Source organism: Perna viridis, chromosome 5 (genome assembly GCF_037379345.1).
Source record: "Perna viridis isolate PV_CMFRI_1.1 ecotype Kerala chromosome 5, ASM3737934v1, whole genome shotgun sequence".
NCBI classification, from domain to species: Eukaryota; Metazoa; Mollusca; class Bivalvia; order Mytilida; family Mytilidae; genus Perna; species Perna viridis.
This window is the reverse complement of record NC_142449.1, coordinates 47,787,188-47,813,396: the sequence shown is the minus strand read 5'-3', so window position 1 is coordinate 47,813,396 and position 26,209 is coordinate 47,787,188. Positions and strand designations below refer to the sequence as shown.

General features: G+C 31.8%; 1 protein-coding gene across 50 annotated transcripts in view; it reads right to left on the bottom strand.

Annotated features, from left to right (window-relative positions):
• LOC148618007 (FH1/FH2 domain-containing protein 3-like) overlaps positions 1-26,209 on the bottom strand; it is a 76,172-nt gene that overhangs the window by 18,252 nt on the left and 31,711 nt on the right. For 32 of the 50 annotated variants that reach the window (XR_015922607.1, XM_088585762.1, XM_088585751.1 and 29 more), the window contains 10 exons: positions 22,324-22,391; positions 20,835-20,940; positions 14,605-14,699; positions 11,151-11,262; positions 6,941-7,035; positions 6,342-6,547; positions 5,341-5,514; positions 4,730-4,896; positions 3,498-3,776; positions 724-1,718 (listed from right to left, as the gene is read on the bottom strand). Coding sequence is in view for 49 of the 50 variants with exons in the window: in XM_088585762.1 (XP_088441888.1) it covers positions 724-1,718; positions 3,498-3,776; positions 4,730-4,896; positions 5,341-5,514; positions 6,342-6,547; positions 6,941-7,035; positions 11,151-11,262; positions 14,605-14,699; positions 20,835-20,940; positions 22,324-22,391 (2,297 nt within the window). In the remaining variant the exon portion in view is untranslated. Of the gene's footprint in view, positions 1-723; positions 1,719-2,574; positions 2,815-3,497; positions 3,777-4,729; positions 4,897-5,340; positions 5,515-6,341; positions 6,548-6,940; positions 7,036-11,150; positions 11,263-14,604; positions 14,700-20,834; positions 20,941-22,323; positions 22,392-26,209 lie in introns of all 50 variants that reach the window. The other 18 variants (XM_088585789.1, XM_088585797.1, XM_088585791.1 and 15 more) reach the window with 2 other exon arrangements.

Genomic DNA, 26,209 nt, shown 5'->3' with positions numbered 1-26,209 from the left:
ATAACATTTTACTTTCATAAAGAATGTAATTCATTATGCAGCATAAAAGTTAACATTTTTTTTTCATTCTAATACATAAGAAATATTGTTCATATAACAGAACAAGTTATGTATATGCATGATTGAAATGTCATGAAGAGATATGAACTGATAACCCAGAAAGGAAGATTACATTTGAACCAACCACCACTGGGGCATAAATGGGCAATAATTATACAAATATCAAATACAACTAAAATGTGGAGATGAAGAATCTTTGAAGATTTAGAACACACCATTTAAAGTTTGGCAATAAGTTCTAGAACTAATAAAAACAAGCTATGTTTAACAGGGAAAATTACAGCTATGGAATTACGTGAAATAAGCTAAATAGCTGAAAAGTGTCAAAACGTTTTTCAAACAGATTTTCAGAGAAAAAAAAGCTTGCTAAAATGATGATTGCAAAATATCTATACTAAAATGAACTACTTAACATAAACTACCAGTATATGAAATAGTTAAATAGACCAATGAAAAAATGTAGCAAATAATTTCATATTTGATCTCATATCATAGGTCTTACTATCTACTTGGGCTTTACTGTTCTTCACTGTATAGTAAAATAATAGCTCAGAATCTTAAATCTGACAATGATTTAATTTGTAGAATTCATTTTTCTGTAAGTCAAGATTACAACAGGAATATAATGCTTACATAACAGTCATATGCATGCAAATTACTGACCTTCTGCTTGATTTCACTCTTATGAGCCTCAAACAAATGTTCAATTTTCTCTGGATCGACTTTCACATCAAGTAGGTCTTTCCATATGGTATCCCCTTTAGTAGATGGATGTGGAATCTCAGGTTGAACAGTTTTCCAATGAAGTTTTAAAGTTTTCTTTTTCTTTTTCAAAGTAGCTCCTGGAGGAGGAGGTAGATCAACCACCGGTACAACAGGTCCTCCCATCATTGGTGGCGGTGGTGGGACACCCCCACCAGGGGGAGGAGGAGGAGGGGGTGGCCCAAAGCCTGGAGGTGGCGGAGGAATACCCATTCCTGGCATTGGGGGAGGGGGTGGTGGTGCTCCACCTGGTAAAGGTGGACCACCAGCAAATGGAGCAGGGGCAAAAACATCAGTGTCTTCATCATCTGCTAAGTCCGTAAAATCTAAATCTTTAATTTTTAAAGGTCGATGCATTTTTCTTTGGAGTTTATCCCATTGTAAATCACTTTCAGTTTTGACAACTTCTGGTGACATAGGCACTTGTTTTTGTATTTCACTGGGTCGATTTAATCCCTCCATAGCTTTAGAAATAAGTCCACTGCGGTCACCAGAGGGAGCCTGTTTATCCTTCGGTGACATAATTTCAGGTTTTTGTTGAAATCTGTCAATATTAGCTTGTATGGTATCAACCTGTGGTCTTCCAACGGGAATACCACCATTAGTCTGTAAAGCATCTTTAATATGAGTAACATTGTCACCACGATTTTTAAACACATCAGCATCAGGAAGTTGCTGTGACTTTAGTTTTTCTTGTAATTCAAGTTCTTTTTGTTTTTCTTCCTCCTCTTTAGTTTTCTGCATGTACATCATCCATCGACTATTACTACTATTAGGGTTTACTTCATTATTATTAGGTTCAGTACTGTTATTAGATTCGTTAATTTTATTATTACGCCTATCAATCTCGTTTTGTTGTTGTAATGAGTATCCATGGGATTTCTGTCGACCGTCATCTACAATACAAAAGTACATCATAAAACAAACATACAGAACATTTTCATCAATTTTTTCAAAACATATCCTATCCTAATAGAGGTTTCCCAGTAACTGATTTGTTCTTCTGTAGTAATTCATGTGACACAATTTACTGTTTTCACCAATAAGACTTAATTTCTGCATTATGAACACCCAGAATCTTGATTTCCAATTTGACTTAAATTACACCAAAGCTATTGTTAGTTTCTCATTCTTTTTTATTCCATATATAATAATTCACAATTATTAACTAAAATACTTTCTAATATAAAAATAATATAGGAGGAAAAGTTTCAGGTGTTCAACAGCAGGATTCTGCATTCAACAACATATACACAAAATTTCGAGAAACTTCAAGTTAATGACACAGAAATTAAAACATTTCAGCAAAAATTTTATAAATGTTTTATGTTGAAGCTTATAGTAGGCTAGCCATAACAGTTTGAGCAGGGTGATGAAGAGACATTTTCTATACATTGTAGAAATGCAATGAAAAAGAATGTCTTGTTTTGAATAAAAAGAACATTTTAAAAGCCAACAAAGTTTCTGGTTATATAATAAATTCACTAAGTATGGAATACAGAAAGACCACAGATACCTTCCAAAAACTGCATGTTAAAATACTGTAATAAAAGCAAGGTACATTAGATGATTTCATATTAGTTCTACTGAAAAAAAAAACAGATATCTACTTCTGAATAAAAGACACTCCATAAAGTTAACTTTCTTGACTGCATGATTTTTGTTAAACTGTCATAAGACCTTTTTAATGTATTATTATCACCTGCATAATCCATGTCCTAATTAGTATAGAAAAGTTAGTGAAAACCTTACCACCAAGTCTGTTATCATCACCTTGGGCAGGTGAATAACAAGTGTGAGCAGTCTCCCTCGGTATATCTACCGGGGGAGGAACATTATTATCACTACTACAAGTGTCAGTAGATGATGTGCTGGCAACAGATGACCTATCTCCGTTTCTATTGACAACCCTTTGTCGAGTTTTTTCATGCTCCTGATCTTTGTAAAATGAACGCTGTCTCTCCCGGCGATCTCTGCGAGTACGAGCCATACCTGTGACATTACAGACCATGCTTGTGTTAGTGAGTCACTCAAAAAGGCAAAAAGCCAACTCAGTAAAGTGGATGTAAGCTGCATAGCTATAAATGGAAATCTTTAAATTTTTTTGACAATTGTTTAAGTTATCCCCAACTTCAAGCTTTTAAATAATTCAATTGTTTTCTTAATACTCAAATAATATTCAAAACTATAACAAAGGTTGAAAATATCTAAACTAATAAGCAAGTGTCTAAGATGTGGTAATCTAAAGGATTTCTGGAAGCTATGCAACCTACTTTCTTAATGTTAAAAAGTAACATAAAAAAACTGCAATGAAAAATAAAATGAAATAGTTGGAAATGCAAAGATTTTGGTGCAACCAGTAACTCCCGTTTCAAACCTTGCTCCTATTATCAGTAAGTTTTCGACATTAAGTCATTTATATGATTTGACAGAAAAGAAAAAAACTTTTTTCCATATACAATAATAGAGCAATCATTTAAAACGGGACACAAATTGTGTTCACACCAATAAAAGCACAACTGGTTAACAAGTCACGAAAATGGTAAATATGCCCTAAAGAAAATAAGGATCAATCATAAAATGTGTTCAATCAAAAAACTTGGAAAGGTCATGTGACTGAGGATGTATCACATGATCAAGCAGGAAGTGTCTACAAGGAGGTGACAACTCCTTACCACCAGAATCAAGAACAGAAGATTTGTCATCTTCTTTTGCACTCTCATCAACCGAAAATATATCCTCCTCTGCCTTACTTTCTCCCATTGAAAAAACATCATCCCTACTTTCAGCAACGGATAATAAGTCATCTTTACTATCTGCTATGGAAAGTAGGTCACTAGTCACTGAAACTAGGTCATCTTGTCCTCTATTGATATCACTATCAGTGACTGAAATGTCATCCTGTCTACTTGTATCACTGACTGAACTTATTTCATATAATTCTGCATTTTTACCTGAAGACATCACAAGGCATGAAATGTATTTGAGGGGTGAAAATCTCATCTAAGTCAAAAGATTTTAGAATTCAGCATTTTCTCTTTACCTTCACACATTTTATATCTTTAAAAGAATAGTTGAAAAATGTACCTAATGAAACCAGATTTTTCTCTTATAGAGAGAGAGAGTACTTTTTCTGAAGAACTCTATTTAGTAATAAAGAAGTATCTTAGCACCAGAAAATAATAAACATGCGAAAGACATTGTTCAGCTGATGTCAAATGTTATCTGCTCAATTATTCACTTCAACTGACCAATTCAAAACAATGCAAAATATTATTTCATACATGAAAAAACATAACCAGGAATAAGTTTTGCAAACTCAAAATATGAAAGGGCGTCTTTATTTCTTTTTGTAATGCCATGCTTTGAAGCATTATAAAATAAGCATTAGAGTTACAGCAGAACATTGACCAAATGAAAGCGTAACACCATGTCACATGAGGAACAGCAGCTTTTGCCTTAAGTTTGCAAAACTAGTGACAGAACAAGTACAATACAAAGGCCAAGCATAAAAATGTTTTGTTTGTCCATCATTGCTGACTGATAAAACCTTTTAACCTGAATTCTTCTTAGTTTGCTTAATAAAATAATTAAATGTACTTAAGAACCATTTAGGGAAACGCCATTTTAGTTTGGTTGGTCTAAAAGGACAAAGAAACTAATTCCATTTTAGGTTTTGGAAAATGGTAAAATGATTTCTTTTTCTCAACTTTCAGTACTGTACTTGATCTGTAAATACAAATGTATATATAATTTATATGTTCAATGCAAAAACAGTCAAACACAGATTCATAACAGCAGTCTCAAAGACCATGTTTATATCAAGGGTTCTCTTATAAAGTAACAAATTTGATAAATTCGTATCCTGTGATTCACAATTAAGAGTTTTTCCAAGACAGAAACTTACTTGTCTGTGTTCTAGGACTTATTTGGGCTGTACCATTAACTTGTATGTTTTTAGGCATTTCTAGTGGTTTGTCTGGTGGCTCATCATCATCGTCTTGTCTGGCATATCGCTTCCTGGTTGGATCTGGCATTTGATCTTCTATCACCTCTGGTGGCAACATGTTATTCCTTAAAGTACATGAAAAAGACTGAATATCTGATCATTTGCATATAGTTATTCATTAGTGTGCAGGTATTTCATGTTTTTCTGGATTTGTTTTACTAAGCAAGCATACAGAGACAGACACTCTTATTAGATGTTTTATATGCTTGTTCACTAAAAGCAATAGCCAAAGAAATACATTCCTCATGAGCCAACTTAATTTACTCATGTTAAGTCAATATGCTGCATTTATCAATTTCACAAAGTTTTGCATGACTCTAAATTATTATATATATATTAAATTTCATGATTTGGATAAATTGTATTGGTTTATTAAGTTTTATAGGAAAATTTCTTTTATTTTCATGATTTCACTACACCACCAATCTATCTGCAGTTTAGACCTTCTAAATATAAAAGGACTATGCTTTTCTACATGGTATAACAATGAGGTAAGAATGTTAATTTACTGCATAGATTGATTCCTGAGTTCTGCATATCTCTCTGCTCCTGGTTTTTGCTCCTCTGCCAGGGCAAGTAATGGCATACTTTTTTGTTTGGGCATTTTTCTGCCCATCTGACCTGTAGAATATCGTCTACTCTTCCTAACACCATCTGCATCACTCTTTGTCCTTGGAGTACGTCTAAAATTACACAATTGGATACATTAAATCCAGCCCAAGCATTGTATCAAAAGGAAAACTATATATTATCATAAAGACACCAGAAACACTATACTATTCTATAAAGTGAAACTTGTAAAAAAATGTACAAATGTACATGAATAATGCATTTATATAATCTCTGTGTGCTCATCAAGTAGGTCATAAATAAATTATCAAATAACTTCTATGCATGTGTTTATCGTCACAAATGAATTATCAAATAACTTCTATGCATGTGTTCAACTTAGTATTGACATTGTATGGTTGTGTCAGATGGAGTCCAAATTGCACATCTACAACATGTATAATATGCTGGTTATGTTCTCCAAGTGTAAGGGGGAACATATTGTTTTTGTTTTGACAATTACAATTCTTCATTCATCAAAAATAGGGAAAAAAATCTAATAGACTTGACATTTGGTTTAAAAATAGGTCACTACAAGTGCTTATGGTCAGCAATATTGAAATTAAAAAATGGCCTCACATTGAAAAACGAAAGTAAAAAAAAAAAAAAAATCTGAAAAAAAAGAGAGCCATAAAAACTGATTTTGGGAGCTCCTGGGAACATTTGGGTAACATCTGTGTTTCTAAAACAATACTAGTTTGAATTGATTTCTTTTTGTTTTGTTACATTTACTCATATTGTTGAATGTATTGTATTGCAATATTCTTGACCCAATATGTTCATTATTATCATGATTGATTGTCTTTAATTCTATGCTTTTACTTTAAAGTTACTTTACTGACAAGGGAGGTAACCCTAGAATAAGGAACAATAATTTTTGTTGATATAAAGAGATTCACACCTGAGATTTTCTGTTTGGATTTCTTCATCATCTTCAACTTGATCTTCATGCTTCAATGCAGATTCATACTGCTGGAACTGAGCAATAAGATCTAAATCTGCTCCATTTCTGTGGATGTGGCGTTGTGTAACACGCTCCATTTCTAGCTCTTCAAGAGCATCTGTCACATCATAAAATGTATCTTGGTCTGGGATGGCATTTAGTACCTGAAATTAATTCATCAATTCATTTATTATCTTTATCAAAGTTCTAACAGGACCAATTAGAATAATATAATCTTAATTTCAGATACTGGTGAAGGGTTCTTTTCATAAGATTTTAAATGCAAGACTATTGTTGTCCATTCCTCTATAATCTGTCATGTTGACTAATATCAATATTCTTTGTATATTCCTACATTATAAAGAATGGGGAGATTACTACCCAGTACTATGTGTAAATTACAAAACAATATCTTATGCATTGCTTTGAATGTCAACAGTGTGTGCATAATTTTTTTTATTCATTAATGCATGTAAAAATACAGAGAACACAATAGCATCTGAATTGGCAATGTTGACACAAACACAAGTTCTAGAAAAATGTAGATATTTTCTTACTTTGTTGACCAGTGTCATGGCATATATCAGGAGTTCTGTGTCACCTCCATCTTTCTCATCTAAAATACTCATAATGTTTGTCCAAGGACTTAACCCTGTATAATAGAATAAGAATTTTAAGAAAAAATGTGAAATGTGTTGTTCCATGCTGTAATTTCTGGTCATCCCCATTATGAAAATTGTCATCCTAATAGATCACACACACATACACACTTATATATCTAGTTTCATGCTGATTTGACCTAATTTTTAGAATTTTTTTTATAAAAACAACTATTAACTTAAAGAATGACAAGCAAAAAGACAAGCCTAAAAAATTTTATAATCTCCATCACCCCATTCACAGGGTAAAGCATAAAAAATTGAAGGAATTAAATTTTTACATATGCTAATACCAAATTGCTGAACATTAATGGTTAAGACAAATTCAATGTTAATTAGAGATTTAAACATAGGGCTGTCAACAAATACTAAGTAAACCAGTTACTTACACAAAACATCCAATTATTAAATATTACAATCAAAATTACTACTGCAAAATTTGCTTAAATTACAAGGAAAGAGTAAATAAACAAACAACTCATATTTATAAAGTATTCATATTTAGAGTTAAAGATTGGCACATTTGACTACAGATTTTGGCACAAGATTGAATGTACTCCTAAACCATTCACAGAAATTAAATCTACTTAAGCCAATACACACAGACACAGATCATTCGTGACAACATCCAAATCGCAATGATCTTGAAATTTGATAAAACCATATGGATTACAATAGGTGATTTTAGCTGGTCAGATTTTTTTCCTGATATCCAGAAACACAAGATTGTAATGTGTTGCTACTTCAGGTAACATTAAATACACCCATACGCATTGTAGTTATTTTAATTTTCAATCAATTGTGCATTAATTCATTATAAAAATAAACTGAGGTTATTGTATCAAGAGTAGGAATTTGATACAACTTTCAATTTGGGGTAATATGAGCTTGCAACTGAGTGTGTCTGTCCATCTGTTGTCTAAAAGGCTTTATTGAGCCATCTCATTGCTTTTTAAAACTAATTACTGAAGTCCTTGTCGTATGAGCATTTTCCCTAATATGATTGGTACCATATTTTGGTGTGAATTATGCACACATTTTAACATAGATATCATTTCCAGAACATGGAAGCGCAGATTATACATCAATACATAAGAATTGGCCATGAAATTAAAGATTTCGGTACATGAAAAGACATTGCGTAGTGTGAACAAACAAACCGGAAGTGAAATGTTACTGACAGAAATTTTATCCAATCATCAAATACATCTTTAAGTATTAAATTTTTTGTGATATTTTCTTCCAATCATGTTCAAATGACTTAAGAATAAGGTTGTACAATATAGCATGGTTAGGAATTAATATAAAACAACTAAAAACCAAAAAGTAACCGATTCCTTTTTTGTGCACCTGGTCCAAGCTCCCAGTTTTTAGTGGAGTCCAAGTTGCTCATTTGCTTTTGTTACTTTGTATGTATGATTTTAGTTACTTTATGTTCTTTGTTGTGTATGTCTGTTTTCAATGTCTGGTCTTTGTCCCTGGATTGCATTCTTTTGATTACTACTATAACCTTGGTTTCCTCGATTACTCTTGTTAAACCCTCCTTATCAAATGCTTTTACAGCTGAAAATGATTATTCTGATACTTGTTTTGATTATTTCTTACAATTTTCTTTCTTAAAAGTATATTTTTAAATGAAAAATTTTGAAATTTGAGTTACAACCAAAACCGGAAATGTCTGACTTTCCCGACTTTCGATTTCGTTTCATGAGCCATTTCATACATTCTGTGTCACTTTTATTATGTTTTGAAATTAAAGTATTCCAATTTATGTAGCTACTGATGTTTACATGATGTTTTAGTATGCATAGAAGTTTCTTTCCTTCACATGTTCATAGGAAATACTGCATCAAGGTAAATAAATTGACCAATCAAGTGCAAAATATCCATTTTTGTGTCTTACAAAATTTTACTGCAACCTAAGTCTAAAAAACTTTTTTTCACAGGTTTAGATCTTCAGAATTGCACTGTGCACAATACATAACTGTGCACTATACACACCAAACTACAGTATAAAATTTTTAAGTCAGAAAACAATGACAATGCAAGTAGGTCAAACAAATACAATTTACACATAATTTTTCTCATAAAAGAACTAATTCATTGAATTAGAAGTCAATAATACAATTTTACAGCCTTGTGTAAAAAGCTAAGTATGAGAAAATATCCTGACGTCATTCAAGCATGACATGCCAGGGGACGTTACTTTCATCTACATTTTTTATTGACCACTTTATATTGTAAATAAAAGTTCCCTTAAAATTAACACCTGTATTTTGATGACTGTTTTCACAGAAGTTTTAAAAAGAAACTTTTGCCACTTGCTGACTTTCTCATAAGATTTTTCCCCTTCAAGCATTCACACTGTGAGGCTACCAAACTATTATTCATAACACAACACATGATGACAATAATGAAATTAGTTTCACAAATTGTGAATATTTTCCGTGACACTTAAAACCCATAATTATCCTCTCGTTTAAACCCTCGCAACACAAAGGAGGCTTGCAGAACAAAGTAATAATACGTGAACAAGTAAAATACAGAATTAACCTGTCAACAAGGATAGTTTACTGAAACAATTTTGACTACTATAACTTTAAGTCTGGCATTTTGTCATCTTTGTGAAGTCACAGTGAAATGCAATTATTTCAGACATGTTTTTTTTGGCTATTTCAAAGAAGCGCCCACCCTGATAAAATGAAATGAAATGAATTCAGAAAGGTCTTTTCTTATCAAGTACATGTATATTAAAGAGGTGTCTAAATGAGGAACAAAACCATGAATCAGACCTATACAGTTTCCACCATACATGTATAAATATAGTTTGACAATATAAACTTATTGTCTCTTCACCATTTGAAGTGACCACTTCTTAAGAAAATTAAGTCTTACACTTCTACTTGGTTGATTTTCCTGGATTAAGTTTATAATGGTTTAATGCTAAATAAATAAGAATCAAACCAAGTGTAACTACCACTAGAGAAAACAGACACTTCCTGTTAAGTGTGGGGTAGTCAATGAGCATGCTCAATACACATTTCTGCAAAGAAAATGTTTTTGTTCTACCCAAAGCCCTAAATCATAGCTGTATAAGTCATGGATGCTCATTGACTACCCTACAGTTAACATCAAAGTTTTAATCTAAGGAGTATTCTTAATTTTTTCACAAAAATCCCTTCCTAAGAGATTTATTGCTCTGAATTATAGAAAACAAGATTATTCTATCATTAAAACATTATTTTTAGCCAAAGAGGGAAATTTGCAATAAGGTTTTTTTCCCCAGTGTACAACAACCACATCTTAAAATAGACCTCAGAAGTACCAATTCAAACCTACAAGTCATGTTATTTAATGACAAAATTATGACCATAAAAACATATGTTATGTAATAAAACCCTAAAACTTAAGAGGGCAATGAACTTGGGGGTTTGCGTACATTTTCCCAATTCAATCAAAAATGAAATTATCATGTAACTGTTCAAATTCTATGCTCACACCATCTATCAAGATATTTTTACAAGAAGATGTTTGTAACATCCAGAACAACTTAGATAAAAATCCCAGACACGTAAATGGATGACTACCATTAGATAAAGATCAACCCTACATACCTTTCTGGAGTAAAGAAGTTGATGTGAACAGAATCTTAATTGAAAGATAATAAGAAAATAATTACAGAGAACTAAGGATCATTTGATATATCACAAATAAAACTTTAATCAAGGAACAGTGCCACTAAACCTACTAAATACAACACATATACAGTACATAAATATTCTTAATTTCCATGGTAATGCTTCAATCAAAGTATTTCAAACAAAACAAAAAAAGAGGGGGGGGGCCGGTTCCAACTGCTAGAACTAAATCTATAATATCCACCAAGCCTACTAAAAAGTTTACTTAAATAAATACTACTATGTCCTAATTAATATAATTCTAAATGTATATAATTGTTCAAATGACTTTAATATTCATTTCACATCCTTGCTGATGACCACATGTACATTTACGTGATCTGAATAAGCCTGTTGTTTTCCGTTACATGTACTATAAATGAATTATCATTTACAGTAAATCAATTTTTCTGTATTTTTGACAAGATTACCTCTACGTTTGTCTACAGAGTTTATGGCACTTAACAGTAGCATTGTGTTGGTCTCAGTATACTCTACAAATACCAGTAACAACTTGAGTGAGGTCTTCACCACCAAACGAAACTGAAAGAAGAAACATTATGAAACTAACAGTAAATAGTATGAAACTGAAAGTAAATGTTATGAAACTGAAAGTAATAATGTTATGATGCTGAAAGTAGAAATGTCATGAAGCTGAAAGTCAAAAAGTTACAATACTGAAGGAAATAAATTATAATACAGATATTAACTGGGACTTCATTTTGAACTCTACAACATATGAAATCTTTTGACACATAACAAATATGCATTTTGATGAGAGTTCTTTTGAATCTAGTGCCAGGAAATAAAGCATTGTAGTCAGTGATAATCAGATGTGCGTCATTGTTTTATCTTTATCCATCATATAGGTTAGGAAATGGAGTAAAGCATTGCCAAATTAATTATGCCATCTCCTGAACTTTTTATCTTACGCTCCATAGTGACATTTACGGTTGATACATATTGTTTCTAAATGAAGCAACTGCATTAGAATCAATTACTTTTGTAAAGATAATACTTCCTAGAGATTTACACCTTCGGCATACTAACAATAAAATACGATATTATTTTCCAAAATCTAAAATCACCAATGCCCTTATTTTCACTGGATTACAGAAGAGACTCTTAATGAGAGTACATGATCTTTTTTAACTAGAAAGTATGGTATGAAATCCTGTCTCTTAATGTATCAATAAGGAAAGTGCTCTAATGATTGTACTGCACATTAATATAGACATGTAACAAAAGTGGAGGTTAACAGCATAGTGATAAAAGCTGTCCAGGACAGACTTGCAAAGCATTTTGGGGGTAGTTACATTAGTACATACTTTCTCAATGGAAATCTGGAAGAAGGCACTGTATTGATATTAGTTATATAAATATTAAACTTAATCGTCCATGTCAATGATTTGTAAGAGTTGTGTCCCTTACCCTAGGTCTACTACTTAAAATCTGTCATTTTCTTCAAGGAAGATTTAGGGAAGTCCTTGACTAAGGAGAATTATTTTGTTTATGATCCAAATGTTATACAAGTTGTCAGACATCATATAAAATAGAAATGAAACCATACCAATTTGTCACCAAACACATGTAATGGGGTTGTTAACATTGTTAAGCTTCTTACCACTGCTATAACAAGGTCCTAGTCTTCATGTAATAAATCTTTCAAACCAAAAGGATTAAATGTAAATTTATTTCAAATTTATTTTATTTTTTAATCAAACTTATGATTTTATTTGAAAACATTCAAACCACAGTGAATTGATCTATAATAGATATTCTAGTTTGACCCCTAAGACAGAATACCAACTCACAAATAAAAATGTCTTTAGTCATTCTATATAATATTAAAATGAACAAGACTTTTTGGAAAAATGAAAAGAATATCAAATTAAATTCTATTCAAATAGATACACACCACACCATTTTGATACTAAAAAGCTGTGGTTTTCTTAACAATTCTAAAACTTTTTTGCTACTTATTGTTTAAAAACAAAGCTTTGGTCTTTTATGAGCTATTAAAATATTGTAAATCATGAATATTATATTTATGACCCATGTTGTTGGGAGTATCCAAATTCTTTTACTCTACGTAATGATAACTATTAATAAATATGATTACACACTTCTGAACAATTAATTCATGACATTACGCAAATATCTTATAACATAAGTCAAGGGTCTGGATTTTAAATTTAAATTTTAAATTTAATAAAACTTACAACCATAACACGAAGTGTAGTACTTATATCAGGCTTATGACCTCACCCAATATCATCATTGTTAAAATCAATTTATTTTTGAAAATAAATTTCTAATTTCAAATTGCTGAACTTTCATTCTAATAATCCTGTTTTGAAGTTTGTTGACTATCAAACTGTCGTCAATTTTCTGACTTGGCAAGCCTATTTACGCTCAATGTTGTGTCACAAATACCTGTGCCTGTTAACCGTGGGGATTAGGATGTAATATCAATTAGGATAACATGTCACCAAAACATATTTACATTCTTTCTTAATCCCCCCAAGCATCGACTGTTCTAAGTCACACCTACAATTTTTTTTTTATTGTAAACAGAATGAAATTTTAGGTGCACTAAAAGCACTATCCTCTATTAAAGAGTACATTATGAATAGGGCCCTCTTGATTTTGTTAATACAGTACATGTCAATTAACTATTATGGAAGTCTTGTAAATATTAAAGCTTTGTTAAAAAACAATCTTTAAGGTGAACGATTTGGTTATTCCACTTTTTATTTTCTTACAGAAGCTTTTCATAACGTAATGGAAGCTTTTAAGAATATTGATTTAGTTACGAAATAAAAATCATTTAAAGAGTTTTCTTCATTACATAATTTTAATCCTATTAAAACACTCGTTCCATGCTTTCTCCCCACCGTGGATAGAAGTTTCCACATATTTTTACAATTTAGAGTCAAATTATTTCATCACAAATACCAGTGCTATTGTGTTATCGTAGACAAGATTATTGAGTTACATATTTCAGTCTATTTTTGAATAAGAACTGCTTAATTTAAACTATTTCATTTACATTCTATTCTAAGCTATTACATATCAAATCACAAAACAAGTCATATGGTGCAAAAAGGTGTTCATGTATGAAATTGTAGAAATATAAAATATCCTAAAGTCAAAGGGACTAAGATAAACTCAAATCCTGTACTATACTCCAAATAGTTGTTGTATGTATGATTTTCTCTTGTCCATTTGCATGTACATTTTGTACATAATAATTTTTTTTTTACAAATAATTCTTTTTTTTTGTGATCAGAGGGCCTGGTTGAATTAACAAATGTATACTGTTAGTAGTGTTACCCTCATAAACTTATGACAAATCTGAAATCATCTGACTTTAAAGGAACTATGGGGACTTAAATATATATACAGCAACACAGTCACACTGGACTATCTGCAACACTTCAACAGTCGTTTATGTCATGTTTTAAGTTTCAATCCAATATGCCAACTATTAACTGTACATCCAGTCCATGTCAAGTTTTGTTGGTGGTCTAAGATTAATCAATCAATCACAGAATATTTTACACCAGGTCACTTAGACCTTTAGTCTATGGTAGGTCTCACAATTTTCATAATACAGGCTGCACAGTTTTTTCAACATAGAGCCTTCCTTTCATAACATCCCAAGATACTATATTAAATATGTGTACTCATCAACCATAAACAGCGAGTAAACCAGTGAGTAAACCTCAGTGTGGCACTCACCTAGAACTACAAAAGTGAGTAAAGCCACATGGTGGTTAATTATGGATCTTTTAAACAATAGCAAAGGTACTAGATTGTTAAGAGTGTACTCATTAACCATAAATATTGAGTAAACCATGAACTCATTACTGTAATACTCACCTTCGATGATAAGAGTGAGTACAGCCACATGATTGTTTCATTGTGATTAATTACTCCATTCATACCATCAACATACAGCATCACCTGGCCCAAGGCTGTAAATAAATCAAACATAATGATTCATTTATATAGATGCGTTTTAGTTACATGTATAATGCATCAAATACTGGTACAGTGACGACTCCAATAGTAATGAAACATTTCTAAATTCTGCTAGTTTTGTACACATACATGTACTTTATTATTTTTCGAAAGTTCCATGTTGCTTTTTGTACTTGATATTCAAGGAGCTGTACAATAATGCAAAATTACACTGACCAGTTGCAGAACCATGATGAGAAGCCTCAAGCATCCAAAACAATTTTAACATTACGGCATAATGTAGAGAACTTTATATATGGGCAGCCTGATATCTCTTGTTACAACTTTCACCTTGCACTGTAATCACCAATGGACTGCTTTGATTTTGAAAATGACTTACAGAAAAATTAATGTGTAGGAAAACTACAATAACTGAAACAATAAATAAAAAAAAAAACATATTGCAATGAGAGGGAACTACCTACCTACACATATGGTCAAACCTATGGGAAATCTCTTGATCCAGAACAAATTTTAAGATGTTTGACTGGTTGTGTATGAAAAATGTCAAAATGGAAGTTCAGTTAGACAAGTTCCTAAACAATTTGCCAAGACTGCAATGAGGAGACATTTTCAGCAAATCATACATTCTAATTGAATCCATGAAAAACATTATGATCTTACACCTAGATAACACAGAAACTTTGACCTCAAAAACAGAAACAAGATTCAAATAGTACTTTTTATTACAACCTAGACACAATATATAACCTTAAAGTACAATTATTTCTACCATTCCACACAACCTTGACCTTTGTAAATCATAGGCCTAGATAGTCAAATTTAAACATCAACAAAAACTACAATGAACAATAGAAAAAGTTTGGTGTAACAATTTCTTTTTTGGGGACAATTATCTCCAATAACTTATTTTGTAATTACAAGATAGTTAGCCCGTACTTAAGTCAATACCAGGTGTACATAAAATCTGATATCATAGTTTCCTTGGCTTAGACATTTGTTAGAAGATTATCTAAGATATGGGTTAATTCCTTATAACTCTGTTGTAATTAACATGTATGTATTCACTAGGTCACATTATCTACAGGTGAAGGTAGACTTCAGTAGCAAAAAAGAAAATATCAGGGTATTACATTTGATACCAAAATACACATCTATTCTTGGCAGAATATAAAGAAAATTATGTAAGATTGGGATCTTTCTTGTACATGTACGCATATATCATCCTTTAGTTTTCATATTGGTATTGTTTTGTGTGTGTGTGTCATAATTTTAGTAGAAAATGTGTCATATAGAGAATCATAACTTTGTTTCCTTACACTTTCAACTTTTTGTAGCCATCTACAAGTAATATTAAGTTGCTCTTAATACACATAACAATGAAAGTTCTGAATTCAAGACAGAAAAGATCACAGTAATTCTGGTGGCTTAATTCAAAGTTTATCAGCATTTGACAGAACATTTCCAATGGAAATTGACTTTACTATCAGAATCATGGCAAGTAGCCTGAGATAGAAAAAAATCTGCAATAAAAACAATAGAAAGTAATAAAGTTTCTGATCAAATGTATTCCTTCTCAGTGAAAGAAATTATCAGTAGACCTATGGACCAAGTCTATGTAAAATCAAGCAGGTCTATAATGAAATTGGCTAGAGTTGCTTTAAAATGTACCATGCTGTCTATGTAATATTATGATGGGTTTATGTTGACAAAAAATTCAGTTTCTAACACTGCCTCCTCAAATCTTTTACATACTAACCTAATATAAAAACCAGTGTGCACCAACATACACAGATATAAATTATTACAAGTTTTTTGGGATGATGTCTACAAACAATAAATAGCCTTTAACAACATACACATCATGTCTAACCCACCTCCATTTTATTACTAGACCATTAATATCTATTAAACACCTACTAAACAGTCCATTAGGACCAATTATAGTCCTTAGATCCTCAAGTGGTCTATATGGTACTCAAGTGTCCTTTTTAGCACTTCAATAGTGTCTAAACAACATGATACTACAGCCCCTAGGGGACAACAATACAAAACCACAACATAGTAAAGAAATTTTTTTTGTATTTATCATACTTTTCAACCCTGTATGCTGGACATTAGTATGACATTGCAATTTTATTAATTGATGTAAAAAGTTGACATAAGTCATTGACATTGAAATGTATGACATTTAAATCAAATAAAAAATCATAATAACTGATATAAGTTGGGCACTTAGTTAGATCTCAGTGCTATTTTACTGTTAAACATTAATGCCATAAGTTGTAAAGTGGCCTAGCTAAAAGTTAAACAGCTGGTGACCACATACTCTATTGATGATGACTGTTTTTTTTTCGATTTGGTCTCAATCGCCTCTAACTAAGACCTAGGGCCACAAATTTGCCATCCTATTCCCCAGTCCCCTGTTTTATGTTGTTTTTATATTTCCTTTAGCCACTAGCCCAAAGCCCTGGGCTGGTAAAAATTGATTCAGGCTAATGGAATGACCTGTACTTTTCTTGTTTTGGGGCTAGTTGAATCCCATACAGTCCTCTACTATTTGGGCTAGTCATTGAAAATTTTGAAGAAAAGGACTGATATTTGATTGGTACATTGTATTTGGTTTTGATTTTGTTTCTCATTGTATCGGTCAGTTATCACAAGTCCTTAGTTCTATTAGCCTTGAACATTAGGACTTGTGGCTACATTGGGAGAACTACATGTACATGTACTCAGAATAATTGACCAATTTGTAATCTACTTTCCTCCTTTTAAAAGCTGAACATATTTACAAGGGGTGCTTTGAAGTGGTTTTGAATCAGTATAAAAATTCAACACCAAACATTTAAGCCTTTAAATAAACTATGAACCAAACCACAAATACTTGTCTGAAATGAGTCCAGGAAATGAATCAAGGCAGTGACAGATATATTGGTAAACAATTTTAAGTGACCAAACCACTCGAACAATAGATCAGGGTCACAGGATGGAGAAATGGGGTCCCATAAAACTTACATTTTTTTGTTCAAAGCATGTTTTTGTTGGAGACATTAACAGCTGTTACTAAAGGGATAGTCCTTCATAAAATTACATTGCTTATTGTCTTTCTATTCGGGGACAGTCATAACATACTATTGCCTTGGGTCTTCCATTAAAAACTGAACTGGTGAGACAATCAACATAATGAATTTTGAATGGGCAACACAACCACCATACAAGATATTTTCTAAACTAATTTTATAACTTATAAGAAAATTTGTTTGAACTTGGGGCAAGATTTGCTGAAACCAAACTTGTCCAGAATTAAGTTAATTTGCCCTTATATGTTGAACAAGAAAAATATCTAAAACTAAAGGTCCAAGCAGGTATGCTCTGTTGATTTTGAATTGCACATCATGAAATTTCAGCAGGAGAGTGCTTTTTTCAACTCTGTATCTTATTTTAATATTGTGGTTAGTGTATATAACATGTATGCCATATTGATAATATTTTTTAAATCAAAATAAAAAAGAACTGGTCCAACACAACCTAATTAAATTAGGTCAATAACTGTTGCATTTCACCATTATGAGGTAATACTGTTTCCCTCCTTAGAACCCCAACCCTAGTATTATAAGGTATAAAGACAATAAGGAAATATATGTTGCATTCAAAGCAAGTGATAAGAGAAGGCTAAAAATGTCCTTAAATGTTCAAATTAAGTAACAAGCAGGGGACCACTCATTGCTAAAGTATGAGAACACTAAGATAATACTATCATCCTCTGATTGTATTGATTAAACAATGTTTTTCTACTGAAGTGTAATATATATGATAGGTACTTATAAATTGATGATATAGCACTTATAGTTGATGATATATAGATCCGTTAGGTGTTAGAAGTAGCTGTATACAATGCCAAATAAATCCAAGTGGGCTTTAATGGTCGTTCAATATTTGTTTCAACACTTGAAAGTATTTGCTGCCAGTTGTTACTTGCATCACCTTAACAAAATTTAACAATATTGGCTTTTCTTTATGTGTTATTACACTTATATAATTGATATTATTTATGGATAGAGTCCCATGGGACAGTTTATAGAAAGATCCCTGGCTTTTGTGTCTATAGAATATAAATCAACAACAACAGGTCCTAGTCTTACACATTTTAACTATTTACACAGTCGGTACCATTAGCCATTAGTCCTGAGAACAGTGACAGGTAACCTGGGCCAGACCTAAGCTGATATGTAAACAGAGAAATTTATATCTTTACAAAATACATCAACAAAAAACAGTTAAATTGATTATTCTTGTTTGTTAAAATAGTGGCTCAATGTAAAGGCCAAACATGCTGGAAAAAGCCATGAGTCTTAGTTTAAAACATACCACCACTTCAAATCTTACATAAAGCCATAGAGTAGGTTTCAAAAACTGATTAACAGTTTTTAAAAGTGGTTAAATTTAGTAATGGTGTGTGAAACCATTTTTTAATCTTCTCCCCGAATTGTAAAGTAATTTTACATTTCAACTTGCCACTGTAATGTGTAGGATCATTACAATACTGAAAAGTTGAGGGCTCAATAATTAGCAGTAGCCTTTTGCCAATTTTACAAGTTACCATACTTCCACTTTTACACCCCCACAAAGCAGGAAATATAGTGTTCATGCTGTCCATGGTTCCAAACTGTAATCCACAACTCATCTTAAAACACTGAATGGATTCTGATGAAACTTTGACAACTTAATACGTGATGCCACTTTACTTGCCTTTGGCTAGTTAGCTGGCGGAGGTTTCATTGTGTGATGCCATTTTACTTGCCTTTGGCGAGTTAGCTGGCAGAGGTTTCACACACTGTAGTAAAATAAGTTTTGCACTCTACAGATTTACACTTTATCTGTACATGACAGATGATAAGTCATAGAACTACAAAAGGTAAACTAATACAAAAAACATGAAAACAAAGCTTACTAATACTTTTCAATGAATTAGGCTTCAGACAAATAATAGATGAAAGAGCTTCTTCTTGTAGACTGATTTATCATATTTAGTTATCAATTTTGTTCAAATCTTAGAGAAAAGGAAGTCTTTAAGGAGATTTACGACTTGAACCAATTCATAAAACTGTATGTTTATATCATACATGTATGCAACATGCATTCATTATCAGGTATAGAGAATATTTACTGACTTGTCAAAAAATTGGCAAAGTTTCTCAAAGAGTAATCTTTAACACTTAATGCAAGATATGCAATTTCAAGTTTCTCTCACAAATTGAAATGTTTACAGTTAGGTAAACAAAAAAAATTTTTGTTCTTAAGATGTGAAATTTACAACCGGATCAATATCTGTGTTGTCGGGTAACCTGAAATGATCAGAATGAATTACAGGAAATGAAAAATGATATCTTCTAAATCAATATTAGATTAAAGTATTATTTCTCAATTTATTACCCACAATATTGCCTGAGTAAAACTTTCACAAAAATAAAATGTAGGATTTGAAAAAGTTCCAAGACAAATTGACACTTGAATACACCAGAAATAGAACTGAGTAACTGCATGAACACAGTACAAATTCTACTTTGATATTAAAGAAATTCAATTTTATCGATACGTACAATATGTCATGATAAACCGGAAAAAGACATAAAAAATTATTTGTAGAACACTCCAAAACACCTTATTTAAACATGACTCAACTGAAAGACAGTCAATGAAAACTCTCTTCTGGACTTTCAAACTTTTAATCAGTACAATTCAAAAACTAACTGGTCTCCAAATGAAACACCTACATGTACACTGAAACATGACACCAACGTTGTTGCCTATGGCACTTACAATTTATTTATATACAGAGAAACACTTATGGAACGAACCTGCTAAACTCTTCAGTGAAGGAGGTACAATCAGTCATAGAACTTAACATTGTCATGATGAGAAAGCATAATTTGGATTTCTTATAATTCTATAAGGAACTTTAAACTAAACAATCTACATCTGCAGGTTATATTTAATTTATTTGTTAAGACTTTGAATTGGTACTTACATGTACCTATTGTTAGTACAGGTGCCTTGTACTTATTGGGAAAAGGGAGTACTTTATATTGAGTGGTAAGGTAAAAACTAGAATGATAGCAATAACTCACCTCTAAGAATATAATTCTGATAATTTTGGTCCGCCTCAGATCCAACTTTAATAAGACAGTCCAACCCGTCATTGTTGACAAACTCATGGACCAAGTCTTTATCATCCTGAACAAGAAATATAGACCAATTTCTAAAATTAATCCTGTTGTCACATCTCTTATAAGGAATAAATAGAACCATTACTTTATATCAGAAATAGTTAACATCTACAAAATGTATTTAACACCTCTTTTCTTGTACAAGCAATTTGCATTAATGAAAATTAAGAAATTTGAAAATTTAACATTGAAAGACTCTTGAAACTAGGAGGCGGACGGGAAATGCTTCATGAATGAACCTTGTGAATAAAGCTTGGATGTAATTGTTTTAAACTTGTGGCTACACAATCTAGTGAATCATTCAGCTATATATGAATGATGTGGTCCACAAAGCATGCACTATTGCAGGGTAAAAGTAACAACAACCATTGTTGTAGTGGGCAAAAAGTGTAGTTTTCAATTGGTTCGTGGTCAGATTCTTAAAATAATTTTGAGTAAGTAAAATAATTGCCTACTTTAATCAGTAGACAGCTAGAACATTATTTGAACTTGAATGGTTTATCAAGTAATTGTCTATTCTTAGCTATCTAATATGTTCATTTCAAGAATCCCTTTATAACATTTAGTCTTAAAATACAACAACTAGTTGTCTGGATTCCATTTACTTGTGAAGAGCAATGCTGAACAAATGTCTTAAGTCAAAGATATTACAAATATAGGGGGAAATATTTAATTTAATGTCATCAAACTTAATTGATAATAATGATGCCTATAATGCAGGATTCTATTGGGTAAGTTTCAGATTTTAAAGTATGAAGCATGTACATTTTGTACATTAGTGTTTGCCAAGGATCCACTGAATACATTGATAGACCGTATACATGTACACTAATACTGACTTGGTCATTGGTATAAATATGACAATGGTTTGTGAGATCTTAGATTTATATAAACCAAAGAATTTTAATCATCAATGAAAAAACATGATTTGTTTGATACTGATGATCATGGTTTGACCACACTGAGGAAATGTCGTAAGTTTTATACTGGTAATTGGAAAATCACATTAGCTAATATTTTTCATCCCAATGGAGTTGTTGTCTCTTTGACATATTCATCATATCTATTCTCCTTATATTTCATGGTGTTTCTAGACAAAGAATTTTGTCATTCCATGGATTATACTGTACACATTTTGAGAAATGAGTCTTTATTATATGTATCTTATCAATGTTTGCAAATTAACATGATTAACACACATACATCACCAAGGGCAATACAAGGTTTCTGCATTTAATTGATACAGAGAACTTAATATTAAAGAAATCTAATCATCCATTGAAAGTTTACCGCCCTACAAAAAAAAAACCTAGGTGGTCTAGTCATATGGAAGTGTGTGGGGTAAACTTCACACTGCCTACAGCCAAACTAGCATGAAATACATTCTCACCTGAAATATTTGCTTGAGTGAAAACAAGGCTCTTCTCAACTCTCTTCCATGTGAATTCAATAGCTTCTCTGGAAAATAAAAATAAACACTGATAAATCAGTAATACAAAGTTCAAACAGTATATTGGTTCCAATGGCTTAATTTTAAATGAAATCTTTCTATGTGAAGTGCATCGTAAAAAAGATGTTCCATTTATATTAGCTAGTTTAATACATGTACATCCTCCAAAGAAACTTTAGGATCAACTGTTATAGCTGCTTAAGTTTGGGACTAAGGCAACCCAAAAATAGTTTTCCTATTTGTGTAATTCAGGCTGATGCCCAAACAAAACAAACACATGTCCCAGAAAATAGATGTTAAACTATACATGTACATGAAGTTTAGTTTCTTAATCCATCTCCTCACAAATAAAGGGTAGGAAACTTGCTCAAATTCTAGCCAGTCCTGAATATAATTTTGCAATATATTTACTATATGGCTACATATTTTTTGCTAAAATGAGCCAGCCCTGCCAAAAAACAACCAATCTCGGGCTTGCGGGCAGGCTACTATTTTTCACTCTGCAAATAACTGTTTATTTGACCCAAACATATAGAACAATTAGGTTTAATCAATTTAAAAATAGTTTTGTCAATTGAAAACACATACTACATGTACATGTAGGATCAGCATAAAATTCCAAGACAGACAAGATCACATGTACTACTGGTATGTAGTCTTATATGTGTGTAATTAGTAAATGTCATATAATTAAAAACATTAATTATTTATGAATATAAACATGCTTAGCACCACTGTATAATTATCTGTTTTATACAAAATGTGTGATCATAACACAGTCTACTCAGACCTGGTCCAAAATGTGGTGAAAAATATGTGACTGATTTTGTCTATCAGAAGCTATCTTAAATCTAAGCTACCACAAGGTAGTAATGCAAGAATAGGGGAATTACCTATTGTTTGTATAGATAGTAGCATATCACATGTCATATCTAATTGAATAGAAATGATAATCTGTACTTGAATATAAGTGGATGCCACAATGGAGTAGCCATCGACAATGTGCAGGTAACTGTCAAAGACTGATACCTCATAGTGGAAATAGGGACATGACATTTAAACTAGTACTAAGGTCTTTTAAATTCTTGATCCAGACAATTTAAACATAATTATCAGCTGGCCATGATAAACTATCAATCTTATAAGGGATTAAAGGCTAAGAAATAGACGTGGACAAGCAAGGAAAATGTATATTTCTGGTTAATTAATACAGAAAGTGTTAACCAGGTGGACTCTATTGAACCATTTATCAACACCATGCTTTATAGTATAATGGCACTGGACAAATAAATTAAAATACTTTTTGTGACACAACTAATGTTATCAAACTGGCTTGTTTAGAAAGTTTTTAACACACGTCTGTAATATGTACATTTCATGGTTGAGGTTTTGATATTACTACATGTTGTTAAATAGATTTTTTTTAAATGCTTTCTTCAATGACCTGTAGAATGACATTGGTTCTAGTCTTAAGGCTAAACTTTATATTGAACATTTTAGAGTGAAAACTGTGCCTCCATTGTATTTAATAAGCTGAATGTTGAAAAGTGAAATTATGGTCATAATACTTAACCAGACATTATTGAAAGGATGGTGAGGAGTGGGGGTGGGGGGAGCTGGGGTGGTTGTTGCAAGTATAAACAAGAAATGGTTTGGTACAAAAGGATGTTTTTGTGACTGAAGTGTGAGTTGCAATTAAATTTTATAAACATGTGTGCAGTTTTTCTACAAAGAGCTTCAATTTGTTTAAACTGGTAAGTTGTGTCCAGGCATTAGATCAGGAACAACAGATCATTAACCCAACACATAATACATGGATTGATATAAAATAATAATATATAGGGATTTTTGTAAGTGTACAGCTGTCATGTGTATACATATCCAATATGAAATCCTCATTCCTCAAATTTCTACCTGCTTATCAATATACAATAACAACGCAAATATACAAAGTGTAATATACTGGGCAAATATAATCAATTTTGGAGGGAAAAAAAACTTAATAGCTATTACATCAAAAATATGTTTGAATATGAGTGATGCATGATATAATTCATACATAAAATGTACATACTAGTAATAAAGTTTGGCATGTATTTGACAGATCACTGTAATGAAGTAGTCTGGCTCAGCCAATAACTTCATTTATCTGGCTTGTTATGGTACTAAACTAACCATGAAATTCTAGTTAAATGGTTGATTCGCTAAATCTAATTTTGATGGGTAAAATGGTCTGTAGAATTATGTGTCAGAGTTTGAAAGCTACATTTTCGTAAATCTTGTACATGCAGTACAATGCTGATGGCTGGCTGCTGCAAATCTATTGTACAGTAGTATTTTAATAATAAAAAAAACAAAAAAACTTATAATTTCTAAAACCCATATAAATGGGTGACAGACAGGCAGACTAAAGGATAGACCTTATAGACTACTTTGGCAATGCTAAGACAGGAGAAAAAAAATTGGGAACTTCGAACTACATTTTAAGCAGATATTTTCTAAAGAACACTCCTATCAAATTACACAATTTTGTTTTCATGGTAAGAGGACAATTTAGGGTAGTACAACACCAAGCTGACTATTGATAGAAAGAGGAATATTTACAAAAAAAACTTTAGTGTGTTACTTCCCTGTAAAATGAGGTTCTTACAAGGCCCTTGTTTATTGGTTAAAGTAAGTGTGTTTAAATAAACAGCCATGATTTTGTTACCCTAAATTAACTCTGAATATACACTGTTCTCCAAAGCAAAATTATTCAAAAGTCATGCAGAATTCCAAAATAATACCCTAGCTTTTTCTGTTCCCAATTAGTCTATAGAAAGTATTTACTCCTAAATCCAACAGTAGGGAATAATTTTGAAAAAAGAGTAACTAATACATTATATACATCACATGTAGGATACAGACAAATCAAACAAGTCAACAGGTCATTAAGATGAAATAATTTACATCTTAAAACACATTAAACACACTGGCCTATCTGATTGTCTGAATCATCTTCCCAATTTAAACCTGAATAAAACTTTTAGACTGACACAGAACAAATACAATCAACACTATTACATTGGCACCCACACCATAAATACTGCACCCCTATTGACAAAATGAATGATATACCTACAATTCAATCCAGAAATATTGACTTCAAAACATTTTTAACACATTTTAATGCAGTTCGTGTTTATTTAGTAGGTATAATAGAACATTCCTTTCTTTGTGATGTAGGTATCAGTGCTGTAATATTTTTACAAGGATTACAGTTTAAACACCATTATATTAGTTCAATACTCGTTAAATGTCCCCTACAGGTATTGAGGACAAATTTTTGGTTTGTAGTGGGGTTATGTAACATTAAAATCCCCCATGATGTTTATCATTCAATCAAGCAATATTTAAACCATTAAGAACTGTTTCATAGTAAACAATTTAATTCTTATTAAAACAGAAAGCAGCATGAACATACGTTTCTAAAAATGAAATTAAGTGAAGTTTAAAATTGATATATCCAAGGGTATTGAATGAAAACCCTTATTGCCTACATGTACATGTAGATAGAAATTTATATACTGAGGATCAAAATCTTGAGCTTTGGTACATCTGACCAACAAGTATAGACAACACAGAAACACTGACTGCAAGTGTTAGCCAGGGGCAGATCCAGACACTTTGAAAAGGAGAGATGCCAGCCAGGATTCCTCAGAAGAAAGGGGGTGCTAGGACATTATCTAACAATTTTTGTCAGTTTTACCCATGAAAACTACAAATTTTCCAATAAAAATGAGGGGTGTCAACCCCTGCACCACACCCCTGGATCCACAACTGTTAA